At 49.1% G+C, this 17619-nt stretch overlaps 1 protein-coding gene across 1 annotated transcript; it reads left to right on the top strand.

Moving 5' to 3' along the window:
* The first annotated feature begins 10375 nt into the window (after positions 1 to 10375).
* Positions 10376 to 15628, top strand: LOC143220155 (uncharacterized). The gene has a single exon (XM_076445882.1). It carries the CDS (start codon positions 10376 to 10378, stop codon positions 15626 to 15628), a length of 5253 nt encoding a protein of 1750 aa, XP_076301997.1.
* The last annotated feature ends 1991 nt before the right edge of the window (positions 15629 to 17619 follow it).

Below are 17619 nucleotides of genomic sequence, written 5' to 3'. Positions count from 1 at the left end.
GTTTCGGTTATCTTTCTTTGCAATTGGGAGAGGTAGTGGGTATAGGAGTCGTTTTCGCATTCGTAGGAGTAGGAATCGGCGGATGGGACTCGTGCCAAAGAGCCGAATACTAACTCGTGCGGCGTGAAATCTGTGCCCTCGTGGACACTCGTATTGTAACTAAACATTGCCAAATCGACCCATTTGTCCCAGTTGTTCTTGTGGACGTATTGCTTCAGGTACTCTGCTAAGACGTGGTGGGATCTCTCGATTGACCCGTTGCTTTGAGGGTGGAAGGCTGTTGTTTGCAGCCGAGTTATTCTGAATCGTTTTGCGATGGCCTTCATCAGGGAACTTATGAAATTCGCTCCTTGATCCGTTAGGATGGCTTTAGGTGTTCCGAAACGGCAGATAAAATTGTTTATAAATGCGTCCGCAGTGCTGATGGCATCGGCGGATTTAAGAGGGATTGCGGTTGAGTGTTTCGTTAATAGATCCTGTATGGTTAAGATGTATGTGTTTCCGTCGTTGGTTGTTGGAAGGGGCCCTACAATGTCCATGGACACCTTATCGAACGCTCTACCGGGTGTATCCGTTATTCTCATCGGCAGGCGCGTTTTTACCCTGGTCAGTTTATTACGTTGGCAACTGAGGCAGTTATTAACGTAGTTCGTTATCTGGATCTTCATACCGCTCCACCAATATCTTTCGCGGATTCTCTTCAGGGTTTTTGTAATTCCTTTGTGCCCTGCGTACGCAGAGACGTGATTTTCTGCGATAATATCATTCCATCTATCTTCGGCCGGTATCTGGATTTCGTTTGCGCAGAAGAATATGTGTACGGGGGTGTCTTCGAATGTCGCGATGAGGAGGTTCGAGACGTACTCCATGGAATTGTCGTCTATATAGGTTTTAGAGATTGAAAATGTTCGCAGTCTGAGTTCGTTGGCTACATCAAGTAATGTCCGGAAACATTCTTTTAGGTCGTCAGTTGAAACCTCGTGAGTCAGGGATGGTTTGATGGGTATCTGTATCAGCTTGTTGCTACCGAAATTACTTATCTTTGCTTTGAATAAGGTCAGATCTCGACCGTCGGACAGTTTCCTTTGTCTATGGAGGTCTACGGCTCCTGGGTCTATAGGTTGACCATCCAGGGTTGTGAAACATACTAAATTATCTTTCCTCATAATTAGTCGGTCGCGGAGGTACGTTATTCTCCCTTGTCGTCTTGGCTCCTCATCTTCTTCCTCGTCCTCGGAGGGTAAGGTTTCTTCTTCTTCATCGAGCCAGTTTGGTCCCGTTGGTTGGGGAATTAGGCTGGGGACGGCGGTTAAAATGTCCTCTAGTCCTGTTATGGGTGACTCCTCTTGACTGGAGGCGGGTACTAGGGGTGGTGATACCAAAAGGCTGTCGTCATCTGAACTCGCCCTAGGGCGTGGTGGCGTTTTCGATGGTGGTTCAGATGTTGAGTTTGACGATGATTTCCTCTTCCTCGGGGGAATTGACTGAGGCGGTGGCATAAGATGCGAGTCGGCCCATCTCCTTCGGCGGTTATCGAAGAGAGGGGTTCCTGGATTTGATAACGGTGCTCTTGGTGGCGATGTGCCTCCAGGGGTGCTCCATGAGAGGGGCAACGTAACTGGGTTTCGGGAGAGGGCATCAGCGTTAGAATTCGCTTTTCCAGGTTTGTAGACGACTTTATATTCAAACTCGGCCAGTTTTAGGCGCCATCTGAGGAGGCGCGACGTAGGGTCTTTCACTGACGTCATCCAGACCAGCGGTTTATGGTCTGTGATTAGTATAAATTTTCGGCCGTAAATATATGGTCTAAAATACTGTACTGCGAATATTATTGCTAAGCACTCCTTCTCTATTGTAGAATAGTTCACTTCAGCGCCCTGCAGGATCCTTGAGGCATAGGCAACGGGACGATCCTTGCCTACTTCGCCTTGGCTTAGTACGGCGCCGATGGCATATCCAGATGCATCGCAGGTGACGTTAAACGGCTTATCGAAATCCGGGTATTGAAGGACCGGTTCGTCACACAGAGCTTGTCGTAGGTCTTCGAAGGCCTTTTCTTGTTTTGGACCCCATTCGAAATTGTGCTCTTTGGCGAGGAGTTGGGTTAGGGGTTTGGAGATTTTAGCGAAGTCATTAATAAATTTGCGGTAGTACCCTGCAAGGCCTAAAAATTCGCGCACGTTTTTCGCGTTCTTAGGTCGTGGGAAATTTTGTACGGCATTAATTTTCTTTGGACATGGTCTGACGCCGTCTTGACTAATCTGATGTCCCAGGTATGCCACTTCCTTATGAAGGAAGCCGCATTTCGAGGGCTGTAATTTGAGGTTGGCTCCGCGCAGTCGGCGGGCTAGTTTATTGAATTTGGCATAATGTTCTTCTAATGAACGCGCGTAGATCACGATATCATCGAGGTACACGAAGAGTTCGTTGCCTTGTAGGCCGCAGAGGACTGTGTCCATTAATCTTTGGAAGGTAGCCGGAGCATTACGGAGACCGAATGGCATTCTGTTGAATTCGTAGTGGCCGAAAGGCGTGGAGAAGGCGGTCTTCGCGGCATCCTCCTTCTCCATTCCTATCTGATGGAATCCGCTGGCTAAGTCAAACACACTGAAGTATGCGGCGCTGCCTAACTGATCTAGGATTTCGTTAATGCTAGGTAGCGGGTACGTCGGCCACCGACTTCTCGTTTAATGCGCGGTAATCGATTACCATGCGCCATTTTTTGTTACCCTCGGCGTCCGCTTTCTTAGGAACAATCCACAAGGGGGAATTATAAGGTGAGTTAGATGGAACGACTATGTCATTCCGTAAGAGTTCGGACATTTGCTTGTTGATTTCGTCCTTGTGGATTGGTGGGTAGCGATACTGTTTAACATGGATTGGAATATCATCCGTAGTGATGATTCTGTGAGTCACCGCATTTGTTTTCCTCAAACGATCCCCTTGGAGATGGAAAAGATCATTGTGCTTTTCTAACAAAGATTTAACATGGTCCATTTCGTCGCCGCTGAGATGATCCATGGGGATAGTTTCTAATAGCTCTTTCACGCGAGCTTCGTGGGAATTTGCGATGGAATAGGTCATTCTGACCTTGGTTTTATCGGGCTGGTTACCGGAGTTAGTATAATGATCGGGCTGGTTACCGGAGATAGTATGAGAATCGGGCTGGTTACCGGAGCTAGTATAATGATCGGGCTGGTTACCGGAGTTAGTATAAGAATCGGGCTGGTTACCGGAGTTAGTATGAGAATCGGGCTGGTTACCGGAGTTAGAAAGGTCGGGATGGTTACCGAATGCGTCGGGATGATACCCGGAATTAGAAAGGTCGGGATGGTTACCGAATACGTCGGGATGGTTCCCGGAATTAGTATAAGAATCGAAAGAGTACGACTCGACTTCTTCCATCTCCAATGGGGGCAATCGAAATGAAACTCTTTCCGACGAGGTGTTAAAACACCGGAGGCTCGCTTTGCCTTTACGATTGGTGACGACGCAGTCACCCAGGAATACATCCGGCGCTACGTTAACACGGCGGATATATCCCTGTTTAGGTCCTTCGACGTCGACCGCTATGCACGCAACGGTACGAGGTTAGAGGACGAATTCTTCGGATTTCGGAGGAGTCTTTGTTCGGACTCGATCCTCACGCTCCACGATCCGACTTCTCGCAGTGTACTCCGATATCTCTTGAGTCTCCTTCGATTCCGGCCGGCTTTTCACGGCGTTTTTCTCTAGGGAGTACTCGATCGAATCCCGAGGAGGCATTGAAATAACCTCCGTCACCGGAGCTCTGCAAGGTCTGACCGCGGGTGCACGAGGATTTGAGGAAGACACTCGAACATCCCTTGCCGAATGTTCCTCACGCTCGGCGGCTGGAGTTTTAACGAGATCGTTGGTCATAGACGAAGGCATTGAAATAACCTCTGCTGCCAATTCATCGCGAGGCTCAGCCGCGGGCGCGCAAGGGTTCGAGAAGGGAACCCGAATGTTTCCTATCGTTATGGATTGATTCGCAAAGGAGATCTCGGCTCCTGTTCTGAAGAAGGGAGAACCGAGGATTCCGTCGATGTTAATTGGGAAGTTTTCTTCCAAGACATGAAATTCGATAGGGTTTTGACCCTGTAAGTGTATTTTAATTTGACCGAGAGTTGGAATGGATCCCTCGGTTATTCCTTGGACTTCTATAGTGTTCGTATAATCTATAGGTAGATTTGGTTCTAGACTTGACGCACGAATTAGATTGATCTCCGAACCCGTGTCCAACAAAAATTCACACTTCTTTTGTAATTGAGGGGCGGAGATTTTTACGCGCGGGATTGGTGAGTCTGCAGCAAGATTTACTGCTGAGACGAATCGTCGGACTGGTCGTTCGTCCGGATAGCCGTTTGGGTGCGGGCTGTAGTTTGGGTTGAAGATGCGGCCTCCCGCCTTGGGTTGGCTTCGGTCGGGAGGCCGGACTCGTTTCCCGACCTCCTATTATTATTAAAAGCGCGCTTACGGCACTCGTGAATATCGTGCCCGGGGACTTTGCAGTAGTTGCAAAATTTGTTAGGGCTTGAGGGGCGATCTGTGCGACCATCGCGGTACGTGTTTTGGTCGCGAGGATTAGTTTCCCATCGCCGTTGCGGCGTCGGGGAGCGATAAGAGTCCCGGTTTAAGTTTCTCGAGGATTGCTGAGACGAGTCCGGTCTGTTATCGCGGCGTTCTTGAGTTCGCTCTGGAATGTCACGAGCGGACTCGTACGTGGAACGCGGGCGATACGGCCGGTTATCAGAGAAGCTGACTCGTTTTTCTTCGCGGATCAGTTCTCGTCGACGAGTCTGGTCTGACTCATACTGCCTGTAAGCAGAGATGGCTGCTTCGAAAACAGTGGCAGGATTTCGCGAAGGGCAATGAAGCACTTCGGCACGCAGCTGGGGAAGGAGACCTCGTAGGAAGCAATCTACTACGAAGCGATCCAGCTCTTCGTAATCAAGGCCAATATCTGTGGCATCTTGAATCGCGGTTCGAAGGTCTTTAACGCGATTGATGAAGTCTAAAATGTGCTCATTTGGAGCTTGGAGTACACTTGCGAGATCGCCACGGTACTGGTCCACGAATTTGTATGGGCCCAGTACTGTGCGTAACTTTTCGCATAGTGCGGAAATTGTGAATATGTGCTCGCCTTCTATAGCGGCATAAGCACGATCGTGGAGTTTATTGCTGAGCAATTTCGTGAGGGCACGCTCTGCAGTGGCCGGTACGGTGTCACGCGCGCGTTTGCATGCACGTATGAATAGTAGGACGGAAGACGAAGTTCCGTCGAATCTAGGGACAAGCTCGGCGGCTTGTTTTAGAGCGAAATTACCAGTAGGTTCATACTGTGGGATTTCGCGTGGCTCTGGCGGTGAAGGTTCCCGCATATTAGAGACGTTACTAGGGCCTGGTGTAGGCGATTGTTGACGTAGGGTTTGACTCGTGATTTGGATGTTATGAAGCTCTTTTCGTATTTCGTCGAGCATATTCTTTTGGTTTTGTGCGTCTTCTTCATATTTGAGACGCAATTTGGCAATAAAATCAGTTTCCTCTTTGAGATATTGCTCTCTACGGGCGAGGTCTTGCGCGTAAAGGAGTAGCTCTTCCTCGGTCATTGGAGGAAGGTCTGCATTAGGATCTGCTCGGAGATCCTTTTGAGATCGCGTGATTGGGCGAGACATTTTGAAAGATATAAATGGGATTTAAAAAAAATGTGAACTTCGTACTGACACGCGTCGGGACTTGTTAATGCAAATATCGGTGACCACTTCGATGTCCTACCGACTGCGCCAAATTTGTCACGTCCGTCACTGTGTTTTTGTTACAGGTACCAAGAGAGAGAAAAGGATGGCACTCAAGAACAGTGACAGACGGACGGTGGATATATGAAAAGTAATTGAGGAGTGGTCTTTCGTGCCGAGACAGCCGCGGGCTGTCATATGCACTAGGACAACCGATATTGCTATGGATGCAGTCAAGAAGAGAACGTCCGACGCGGTTACAAGAAGTGTCCCAACAAGAATCACGCGCGAGATGATGCAACGAAAACGGTGAGTTTACAGGATTCAGCAATTATACAAGACATTATACGACTCACCGCAATGCTGTATTAACGCCTAATAATATTGTTGCAGCAGGAACTGGCGGTACTGGCAGTAGGTGTCGTACATCGGGTCTTCTATACTGATGTCCTCGAGGTGGGGAAGATCTGGCAGAGTTGCTGCTGCTCGGTTCGGGACGACGTTAGTGGCCTTGGATGCTGGCCGCAAGACGACACGTTGATGAGTTGGCAGTGGGACGTCACTGATGATTCGGCAACGGACCCTGGGAACGATGATCGTGTCTCGGCTGTCGTCGTCGTCGGCTATGTCGATTACCTCTGGACGATCGACCGGATGCAGAACTGGCGTCGGAGCTCGCGAGAGGTCCGCGTGGTTGACCTCTTTATGAAGGTTGCAAGGGCAACCGTATACAGAAACGTAATCGGACGCGTCACACGGAATGTGCTCGGTGGTTCCCAGAAGTTCTGTCCACTCGGTAGTTGCAATGATTTGATCGAGCACCGCTTTATTTCTCAACGCGCGTCTCGATTTAGCAAGTTGATACTTGCGTCCCGCTCGACGTGGGCGTCGCATAGGTAAGGAATAGTAATGACGGAATATTAATAAGATAATGAAAATGAACTTCCATTTGTTGTTAACCTTTTAGGTAGTTAACTCGCTTCACGTCTATAGTGGCGGCTCAGCGTTTCCACTGCGCTCTTTAGACCAATTCTAGACGTGGCACGAGAACTTCTCTATGACTCGCTTCAAATTCCTTATTGGCGGCTCAGCGTTTCCACTGCGCACTTTAGACCAAGTCCGGATATGTCACGAGTATAATATATTCAATGTAAGAACTGAATTGGAAGATAGTGTTGAACTAACACAAGAATAACACGATCGAAGCACTGGTATAATAATGATATATTGAGTAAGAACTGGTAAGTACACTGGTATACAATATGTACGTAATATTATAATAGGAGTAGTAATTGGATTAATGAATAATGGATTTTGTAATATGTTGTAGGAATAATGTATGAGAATTAGGAGTTGAGTTGAGTTGAGTTATAGTTGGAATTGGAATTGGAATTAGGAGTGAAGGATCGACACACTTCACTTTCGCGGAGCTAGACTGAACACGTCTGCTCTTGTCGTCGGAAGAAACCGGACTGGCGGCTGAGGCCAGGTTGGCACGTCTGTGCGAGTCGCTGGCTGGAAGCGGACTGATGCAAGCGTCCGCTCTGCCTTGCCTCCTTCGGTCGGAGTGGGGATAGCTGACGCTGCAGTCTCTTTGTTCTTCAGTCGTCGGAGTGGGAGAACCGCTGACGCAGCAGCGTCTTTGCTCCCGGGGACTGCACGTGCATTTCTGCTGACGCTGCAGTCTCGTGGCTGTCCTATTGCCCTCTACGAGCTTGGGACTGCTGATGCAGCAGTCTTTGGACTTCTCGACGTTTCTAGAAGCTTCTAGATGCTTCCAGAGTGATGCAATACTTTATTGCATTATGTGTCGTGGTGATGGGTTGAAACTGAGGTAAGGTGTTGATCAAGGTGAAGTTATGGTGATGGGTAAAGACGGAGATAAGGATTAGAACAATAGAAAAATGAGATCTTAATACTATGCTCTTATGTCTAGGGGACGGTGTATGGATCTTATGCAGATCAGACCTTGTATACATAGTGTGTGTACAAGGCCAACGTCGTACATCGGACGACGTAACACGCTCCAATCAGATTGTCAACCGGACAGATTCATCTAAAAACTGGGCAAACCTGCCCCCTTCAAAAAGGAAGCTGCTTAGACGCACAAGATGGCCATACGTTCTGGGAAACCACGCCGACGGACTCGTGCAAATTCAATAATTATGATGTCTTGTACGAAGGGATAGCCACTAAACTATCCTCCAAGGTGAATCCTTCTCCAACCCTGTATACCGTAGCATCGCAGGACACAACTTTTGCACTCACGGAGACAGGCAGATCGTCAGTTTCCGGATATGTCATAATCCGAACGGAACACCCCAAGCTGTTCATTCTGGAAGTTGGAAGTTCAGGAAAATTCAAGGAGAAAACACACACCTTGGTCAACAATCTGGACATCTTCACGTATGTCAACAGCAAATTTGTTTACGTGGAGAAGCACCTCCGGAAACAATTTTCTCAACTCTACAAAGATGTAATCCGTCAGAAGTGTGAGCTAGAGCGTCAGATTCTCCAGAACGCCCTCACATTATTACATTCACCACCCGAAGAAGTTGCCACTGCCATCATGAAGGATGTCGGATTTATCGCAGTTCCAGCAGGAGAGGTAGTGCACATAATAAAGTGCATACCAGTCACGGTCCAAGTGAGGAAAACCGAACGGTGTTATGATGAGCTACCCATCACGTATCGGAACACATCAAAATTCCTGAAACCAAGGGACCACATCATTTCAAATACGGGGACAGAAAAGCCATGCAATGAGCTACTTCCCCCATATTACAGACTGCACGGAACATGGTATCGCCTAACACCGTCATTGATGGAGGCCATCACTCTTTCGGAGCTCCACCCCCTCACCAAGTCAACCTGGAAATACATAGATCCGAAGAACTTGGCAACGGGAGGCATTTATTCACAAGACGACCTGGACAAACTACAGGATCATATAATGTTTCCTGTAGAGAAGGTAGCAGTCATAAATTCAATCGCACAGGGTGCGACGGGAAGACAGTTTGCAGCAGGAAATATCAATATGTTCAACCTGCTCGATGAAAACTCCCTACAGCAGATAGCGGAGTCTACAGCACAGAAATTATGGTCCGGATTCACTACACTCGGATCAATAAGTGCTGGAATAATCGGAGTGTATGTAGCGATCCGCACGATCAAAACAATCATCAGTACGATCGTTAACGGCATCGCATTACACTCACTATACGGCTGGAGCCTGCATCTCGTTGTCGCCATCTGGAGTTCACTGACCCGGTTCTTTATATTCATGAAGCAGAGGGACAACAAGACTTCAGCGGCCATCGAGGACAAAGCTAGTGATAGTGCCAGTGTCGGAGAATTCCGAACCCGTCCTCCCTTGACGAAACGAACGTTAATTTGCGATTCCCTTGACCCAGCGTTGCGAGACAGGGATGACATTTCAGTGCATCCTGTGTACCGCCACCCAGAGGCAGAGATTCCACTGCGTGAAATCTCTTCTCTAAGGGGGGAGGTGTGACGTCGGTCGCACCTCCGACGTTAGCTTTAAGACTACATGTAAAATTAGATACATAAGAGCGAGCGTTCCCCTTTAAAGATTCCAAAACTCCTAAAAATCCTTCATAACAATGAATCCTTAACACCACGTACATCTGATTGAAATCCATCAACATAACCTAAAATCCAAAATCTGTCAAAATCCTAAAATAGCCAAAAATGGCCCAAACTCGAAGATTGAAATATCATTGGACTCGTGAGCGAAAATCATGAAACTAACCTAAAAATTTGTAGGTTATGTTCTCAATTCGCGTTTGTTTAGACTTTACCAAAATTTCGATTTTTGGTAATTTTCAAAAGTACTTAGAATATTTTCAAACATATGATCGGTCGACAAATGATGTCAACTAATCATATGTGTTTGAGATTGGCGCGTGCCAGCGCCATATTGGCCGCGCGACACTGCACGCTCCCGCCAAGTGAGTGGCGCGAGCCCGCCAAGCGATCGACCAACTAGCGGCGTGCGGAAATTGCGTGGGCACGCGATCGACCGCCTGATTGGTCGAAGCCCATTCTCGATCCTTCTGGAATGCTCGCGAATGCTCACCCGGAAGCATGACGCGTGACGAATATTCCAGAAGGATAGAGCCAATAAAAGAGAGGGACGAACAGCTGAAACCCCCCTTTTTTCTCGTCAGTTCACGCGATCAGCTGTTCTCGAAAAAAAACACACACGTGTTCACTGAGTTCTCTTTTATTATTCTTGTTACATTGCTGTCTTCTTTCATTTACAAATTCACCGACAATTTTGTAGTTTAAAGTGCTATAAATACAGTTTAACTTATTGTAATATTCCGAATTCATTTCCTGTCAATTTCCTATCATCTTTCATCCAAATTCATCCGTTACAATCACTCCTTTCATTCAATCACTCGTTCACATCACACTTCCATAGATTCCATTTCGTTTCACCCTTTCAGTCCAATCATCACTGATCATTCCTTGGTCGAGCAAGACCGCACCCATCACATTTCTGGTCCTTCGAGCCGGATACTTACAATAGTGCCAGTGGTGAAATCGTGTTCTGTTGCTGAGAAATCCATCCATCGACCCAGTTTCGAACCAATATGGAATTCTCCGTCGAAGAACTGCTCTCCAAGCAGAGCGAAATAGGAAGGAAGATAAGCAGAATAACCGAGAACTTTAGGAAGACCATCTCGCAGGCCAAGATGACAGGAGGCGATGTCAAATCCAGGTTGCAACGCCTCGAAGAGTACTGGTCGCTGTTCCAAAAAAACCACGACATATTAGCGTTCCGCCACATGGACGCGATAAAGGGCAGCGACTACGTAAAAATGGAGTATGCTGATGCGGTAGAAGAAGCATACATGGAGCAAAGGGGTCGGTTACTTGACCTGGCGAATCAATTCGGCGAAGGCGGCTCCAGTACGACGAAAAGGAGTGCTGCAGCTTCATCCAAGGAGGAAAAGGACCCTGGATCGGCGCCGCTGCCCAGGATGCAGCTACCCGAGTTTGCTGGAGCGTACGTGGAGTGGCCATCATTCAAAGATCTGTTCAAATCCATTGTCGAACGGAATAAGAGTTTGGGCGCTGTGGACCGGCTGCAATACCTGAAAAGCAGTCTCCACGGAGAAGCCGCAGATCTGATCAGGGATCTCCCAACCACTGGTGAAAACTACGATCGTGCATGGGCAATCCTGCGGGAGCAATATGAAAATAAAAGAATACTAGTGCGATCGTGCCTAGACAAGCTCGCCTCCCTGCCCGCGATGAGAGAAAGTTCGGCGCAAGAGATCATCAACGTGCAAAAGGGTGTTTTCTCCGTAATAAATACGTTGGAAGGCTTGGGACGACCAATCACCAAGACAGAAGATTGGTTTGTCTATTCCGTCGTCAAGCTCCTCGACCCTGTGACGCGTGACAAGTGGGAGGAAAGAATTGCTGGCAGTACCGATCCCCCGTCCTTCTCATCATTGAAGGAATTTCTGATAAAGAGACGGCAACAGTTGGAGGCGTCAACCAAGCTCTCGTCCTCGCCTCCCGCTCACAGCAGCAACAGCAGCAATCAGCTCAATCACCACGAGGCCCGCTCCAGCCAGGGATCTTCGAAGCCTAAGGGGCCAACGCGCACAGTGAGGAGCAATCACGCGAATCAGAGCCAAAGGCCAGCTTGCATCATGTGTAGCGAGAAGCATTACCTTATGCAGTGCCCCAAGTACAAGGCACTCCCGCCAGCAGAACGAAGAGGGCAAGTGGAGAAGATCCGTCTCTGCTGCAATTGTCTCGGCAAACACCAAGTCGCAACTTGCCCGTCCACCAGGAGCTGCCTGACATGCGGAGAGAGACATCATTCCACGCTTCATGATGCCTACAGAGATGGCTCTCGGCAGACAACAACGGCTCACCACATACAGGACTGTCGCAATGTAGAGGGCAAGATACTGCTAGCAACGGCTATCATTCTAGTTGCAGATCGCCACGGCAGACAGCAGGAAGTGCGTGCCCTCATCGACCAGGGCTCCGAAATATCGATGGTGACAGAAGGGCCGGCGCAACGACTGCAGCTCGCTCGAGCGACGTCCACAGTGGATATTTACGGTGTCGGGGGACAGCGGCTCGCCAAGGCTCGCGGACGTGTTAACTTGGACGTTTCTTCATTCACAAACGATGAAACGATCAAGGTCTCGGCCATCGTGCTCCCAAAACTCACGAGCTACAATCTTGGCTGTTCCACGCCAAATCGACCCTGGAACCATTTGAAGGGGTTGAAACTGGCTGATCCCGCTCCTGCAACAGTAACGCCCATTGAAGTCCTGTTGGGAGCTGACGTCTACACAGCAATAATTCGAGAGGGAATACGGAAGGGCGCGCCAAACGAGCCCGTCGGCCAACAAACCATTTTTGGCTGGATCGTCACCGGAAGGGCTGGAGTCACCACCACTACCACGCACGCCCGAGTGCACCAAGTGCTTGTTGGGGACTCCCTAAGCACGGTAGTACGGAGGTTCTGGGAGCAAGAAGAACTCCGGGACCCGCACGCGACTCGAACAGCGGCGGAGATGGAGTGCGAGAACTTCTTCGCATCGTCTCACTCACGCACTCCTGAGGGTCGCTATCAAGTGAGGCTCCCTTTCAAATCACGAGGTCCCATCACTTCAGGGTCGAGAACAGCATCCTGGCACTCTCTAAAAAGGATGGAACAGAAATTTAAAAGAGATGAAGCATTCAAGAGCCTCTACAGTGACTTCATCTCTCAATACGAGGAACTAGGACACATGACCTTGGTAAACCCGCCGTCAACCGAGCAACCTGCACACTATCTACCGCATCATGGAGTATTGAAGCCCAGCAGTACCACAACAAAACTGAGGGTGGTGTTCAATGGCTCCTGGTCCGAGGCATCTCAGCAATCTCTTAACGACTGCCTTCACGTGGGACCAAATCTTCTGCCACTTCTTGCGGACGTCCTGCTGCGATGGCGCAAACACAAATACGTGGTGACAGCTGACATCATAAAGATGTACCGACAAATCCTGGTGCACCCGGAGGACCGCAACTTCCAAAGGATCCTATGGAGAGACAACGAGTCAGAAGAAGTGAGAGAATATTGTTTAAACACTGTCACTTACGGCTTGTCTTGTGCTCCATTCCTCGCAGTCAGGACGTTGCACCAGCTGGCAGAAGATGAAGGCAGCCAGTATCCCATCGCAGCACGAGCACTCCGACACGACTCCTATGTCGACGATATTCTCACTGGAGCCGACACGATCCACGCCTTGAAGGAAACAGCACTCCAATTGCAGCAGTTGTGCAAGGCGGGCGGCTTCATATTACAGAAGTGGGCATCCAACACGGCTGAGCTCCGTAAAGTTACAATACAACTGTCACAAAGCCAACCTTCATCACCGTTGGAAGGTCAACCGGAGTCAAAAACGTGGACTGACTCAATACACTCGGCTCTCGGTCTCCTGTGGTCACCTCACGATGACAGTTTCAGGTTCACGATCACCGACACCGACGTCCAACCTACGACAAAAAGGAGTGTGGTATCCAAGGCAGCCCAGTTGTTCGATCCATTGGGATGGCTAACCCCAGTCATCGTCCGAGCAAAAATCACCATTCAATCAACGTGGTTGCTGGGAATAGGCTGGGACGACCCACTTCCTGCAGCATTGGACAACGACTGGCGAACATTCTGTGCAGAATTGAAGCAGCTGGAGATGGTAAGGTTGCCCCGACCTCTGTTTCAGAACTTCCGCAATGAACAGAGGGAGTTCCATGGGTTCGCCGACGCCTCGGAACGAGCATATGGGGCAGTCGTGTACCTGAGAATGAAAACCGAGGACAACCGATGGACACTGACACTTGTCGCTGCTAAGAGCAAAGTTGCACCACTGCAACAAGTCTCACTGCCCCGCTTAGAGCTCTGTGCAGCGCACCTTCTCGCTCGGTTGACACAACACATCACGACAACACTGCACATGGACAAAACAGAAGTTCACCTTTGGTCCGACTCCACGGTAGCATTGGGGTGGATTCAAGGCCATCCATCCCGATGGAGGACCTACGTGGCCAACAGGGTGGCCGACATCCAGCGAAGGGTCCCCGAAGCACAATGGCATCACATTGCAGGAGTCAAAAATCCAGCGGACTGTGCTTCGAGAGGACTTTCCCCGTCACAATTGCTCTCTTGGACATTGTGGTGGAAGGGGCCCGAGTTCCTGCATTGCGATGCCAACCTTGCTTCTTCGGCACCCGTCGCGCAAGAGAATTTGCCGGAACAGCGAGAGCCCATCGTGGCTGTTGTCACAGGAGCTGCAAAAGAAGAGGAAGAGAATGAGACTTTGCAGCGCTTCTCCTCCTACACCAGGCTGCTCCGAGTCACTGCATGGTGCCGGAGATGGCTTAGTCGATTCCGAGACCGACCATCGCACACACTTACCAATACTGACTCGTTCCCGAGCGGTCAGCCTACAGTTCTGACAACAGCAGAACTTATCAATGCTGAGAGAGGGTGGATCCACGCAGTTCAGAGGATGGCCTTCGGCAAGGAAGTCTCAATGTTGACGCAGAACCAAAGCTTATCGCAGAAAAGCAGTCTAGCACCACTAGTTCCATCCCTGGATAAGCATAACTTGATGAGAGTCGGAGGAAGATTGGGCAAAGCCCCGCTTAACCCTGATGAAACCCATCCTATAATCCTTCCCCCACAATCTCATCTCACCCAGTTAATCGTAGATTTCATTCATAGGAGTACCATGCATGGGGGAGTCCAAGCGACGTTAGGAGCCATCAGACAACGATTTTGGATTCCAACAGGGCGATCCATCGTAAAGAAGGCCATCCGCAAGTGCGTAACCTGCTTGCGATGGCGGGCGGAACCCGCACAGCAACTGATGGCAGATCTACCCACGCATCGCGTCACTCCAGCACGCCCCTTTCACTCTACGGGGGTAGACTACGCCGGCCCAATTTGGCTGAGGACGACATCAGGTCGAGGTCACAAGGCTTACAAAGGCTTCTTCGCTGTGTTCGTCTGCATGGTGACCAAAGCAGTCCACTTGGAAGTCGTGTCGGACTATACTTCCGAGGCCTTCTTGGCTGCATTCCGCAGATTTGTCTCACGTCGTGGTATTTGTGCGCATTTGTACAGCGACTGTGGGACGAACTTCCTTGGAGCCGACCGGGAGCTGCGGCGCCTTTTCACTGCCAACAGTCAGGAAAACCGCAGCCTCAGGGACCAGATGAGCACCTTGCGGACCGAGTGGCACTTCAACCCTCCAGCTGCACCACATTTTGGCGGCCTATGGGAGGCAGCAGTCAAGTCCACTAAATACCACCTACGACGGACCATTGGAGAAACCAAACTTACGTTTGAAGAGATGACCACACTGCTAGCTCAAGTGGAGGCCTGCCTAAATTCAAGGCCACTAGCTGCGTTATCCGACGACCCAGCAGATTTGACGTCACTAACACCAGGTCATTTCCTTGTAGGTTCGGCTTTGCAGGCGCTCCCGGAACCGTCGCTGCTCGATGAGGGAACCAACCGCCTCACCCGATGGCAGCTGATTTCTAAAATGAGAGACCAATTTTGGGCCAGATGGAAGCGCGAGTACCTTCATGCGCTCACCTCGCGAACGAAATGGCGTCAAACCAAGGAGAACATCTCGCCCGGTCGACTCTGCATCATCGTCGGAGAACAGACACCTCCTTCACGTTGGCTCCTCGCACGAGTCACGGAAGCTCACCCAGGGACAGACGGCAAGGTTCGAGTGGTCAAGGTGGCCACAGCAATATCCGAATTCACCAGGCCAATTCACAAACTCGTCGTTCTGCCGATCGATACGAATGATCGATGATCGCGTTCATTCACGTGCCACGTGTTCTTGCCGAGTACAACCGCGTAGTACGCGATTCACTCATCCGCGCAGGCGCAACTTAGCGACGGAGCCTTCCGTGACGTCACGCGCGTTCATTCTAAACAGTCCTCGATTTTCATTCGCTGTCACGTCATCTCACTCATTGTTCCACTTGTAAATCACTTCACCCGTAAAAAATCGCGCGATCACTTGTTCATACTTAGCTGGAAGATTCACATTACTTTCGCCATTGTAAAGATCCCGTTTACCACGTCACGCGCGAAAATTCGACCAGTCGAGGCGGGCGGTATGTTTGAGATTGGCGCGTGCCAGCGCCATATTGGCCGCGCGACACTGCACGCTCCCGCCAAGTGAGTGGCGCGAGCCCGCCAAGCGATCGACCAACTAGCGGCGTGCGGAAATTGCGTGGGCACGCGATCGACCGCCTGATTGGTCGAAGCCCATTCTCGATCCTTCTGGAATGCTCGCGAATGCTCACCCGGAAGCATGACGCGTGACGAATATTCCAGAAGGATAGAGCCAATAAAAGAGAGGGACGAACAGCTGAAACCCCCCTTTTTTCTCGTCAGTTCACGCGATCGGCTGTTCTCGAAAAAAAACACACACGTGTTCACTGAGTTCTCTTTTATTATTCTTGTTACATTGCTGTCTTCTTTCATTTACAAATTCACCGACAATTTCGTAGTTTAAAGTGCTATAAATACAGTTTAACTTATTGTAATATTCCGAATTCATTTCCTGTCAATTTCCTATCATCTTTCATCCAAATTCATCCGTTACAATCACTCCTTTCATTCAATCACTCGTTCACATCACACTTCCATAGATTCCATTTCGTTTCACCCTTTCAGTCCAATCATCACTGATCATTCCTTGGTCGAGCAAGACCGCACCCATCACAATATGACATATAAAATTTACATCGAAACGCCTTGCAAGAGCAAGCGCTCGAAAATATTCTAAGTCCCAATTTATTTAAATAAATAAATAGGTACGCCAATGGTTACCACTTAATTTTCGAGTCCTGCACCACTGGGAACGAAAACTGCTGACTCTAGTGCGGCGGCCATCGCGCTGTTTACGACGAAGACCGGCACAAAGAGGACACGGTCCCCTTTTGCGAAGTCAGCATTTTTCGGACGAACGTTGTTCGTCGACGAACGTTCGATTCTTCCCAGTCCTCTCCGGGGACCCGAGTGGGTCAGTCGAGTTTTCGTCAATCTTTCAAGTCCAGACTATATAGACATAGTCTTTCCAAATCCAGATTGTTTAGACACAATCTTTCCAAATCCATACTGTTTAGACACAGTCCCTAATACCATTCAATAATATCTTATTCTTATTCGTTTAATTCAAACATTACTTCGTTTATTCAATTAAACATTTTTATTGCGTTTCATATTTCGTACTTAGTACGTATTTCGATTTCGTTAATAATAAGCATCTTTACCTTTGTATTCTTTTACGTTTATAATATACTTTGTTTTACCAGAGTCAATCTAAATCCCAATTATTATTTCCTTGCTCCTAACTTCGTAGTTTGAAGTGACACGTTGTTAGTTAGAGATAGAGTTCTCACTGGAAAGTTCGCGAATAGTATTCCTTATTCAATTTCCTGTTTCAACGTGTTCGCGTACGTGCGTGATAGTGATAGACTTGCTCGCATAGCAAGCTCCGCAGCATCCACGTCCGTTTTCTCGAATCAAAATATCGTCAACCACGCGGACGATATTCGCGAGATAAATTCACGGGATCGCACAGCGTCCACGCCCGTTTTCGCTAGTTAAAATATCGTCAATCACGCGGACGATATTCGTGAGTTAGATTCACGGTATCGTACAGCGTCCACGCCCGTTCCCTCAACGAGCGCATCCGTCTACAATACCGTAGCCGCCAGCTGTCAACCATTGGAGGTCGTTCCTGCCAAATATTGACGTGACAGAATTTGGCGCAGTCGTCAATCCTTGAAG

The sequence above is a fragment of the Lasioglossum baleicum genome, unplaced genomic scaffold (genome assembly GCF_051020765.1).
Source record: "Lasioglossum baleicum unplaced genomic scaffold, iyLasBale1 scaffold0278, whole genome shotgun sequence".
Lineage (NCBI taxonomy): Eukaryota > Metazoa > Arthropoda > Insecta > Hymenoptera > Halictidae > Lasioglossum > Lasioglossum baleicum.
Note: the sequence above shows the minus strand (reverse complement) of the source record. Positions and strands in the feature narration are given on the sequence as shown.

What these genes read in the sequence shown, in the direction of transcription:
- LOC143220155 (XM_076445882.1), top strand. Translation starts at nt 10,376, where the DNA reads ATGGAATTCTCCGTCGAAGAACTGCTCTCCAAGCAGAGCGAAATAGGA.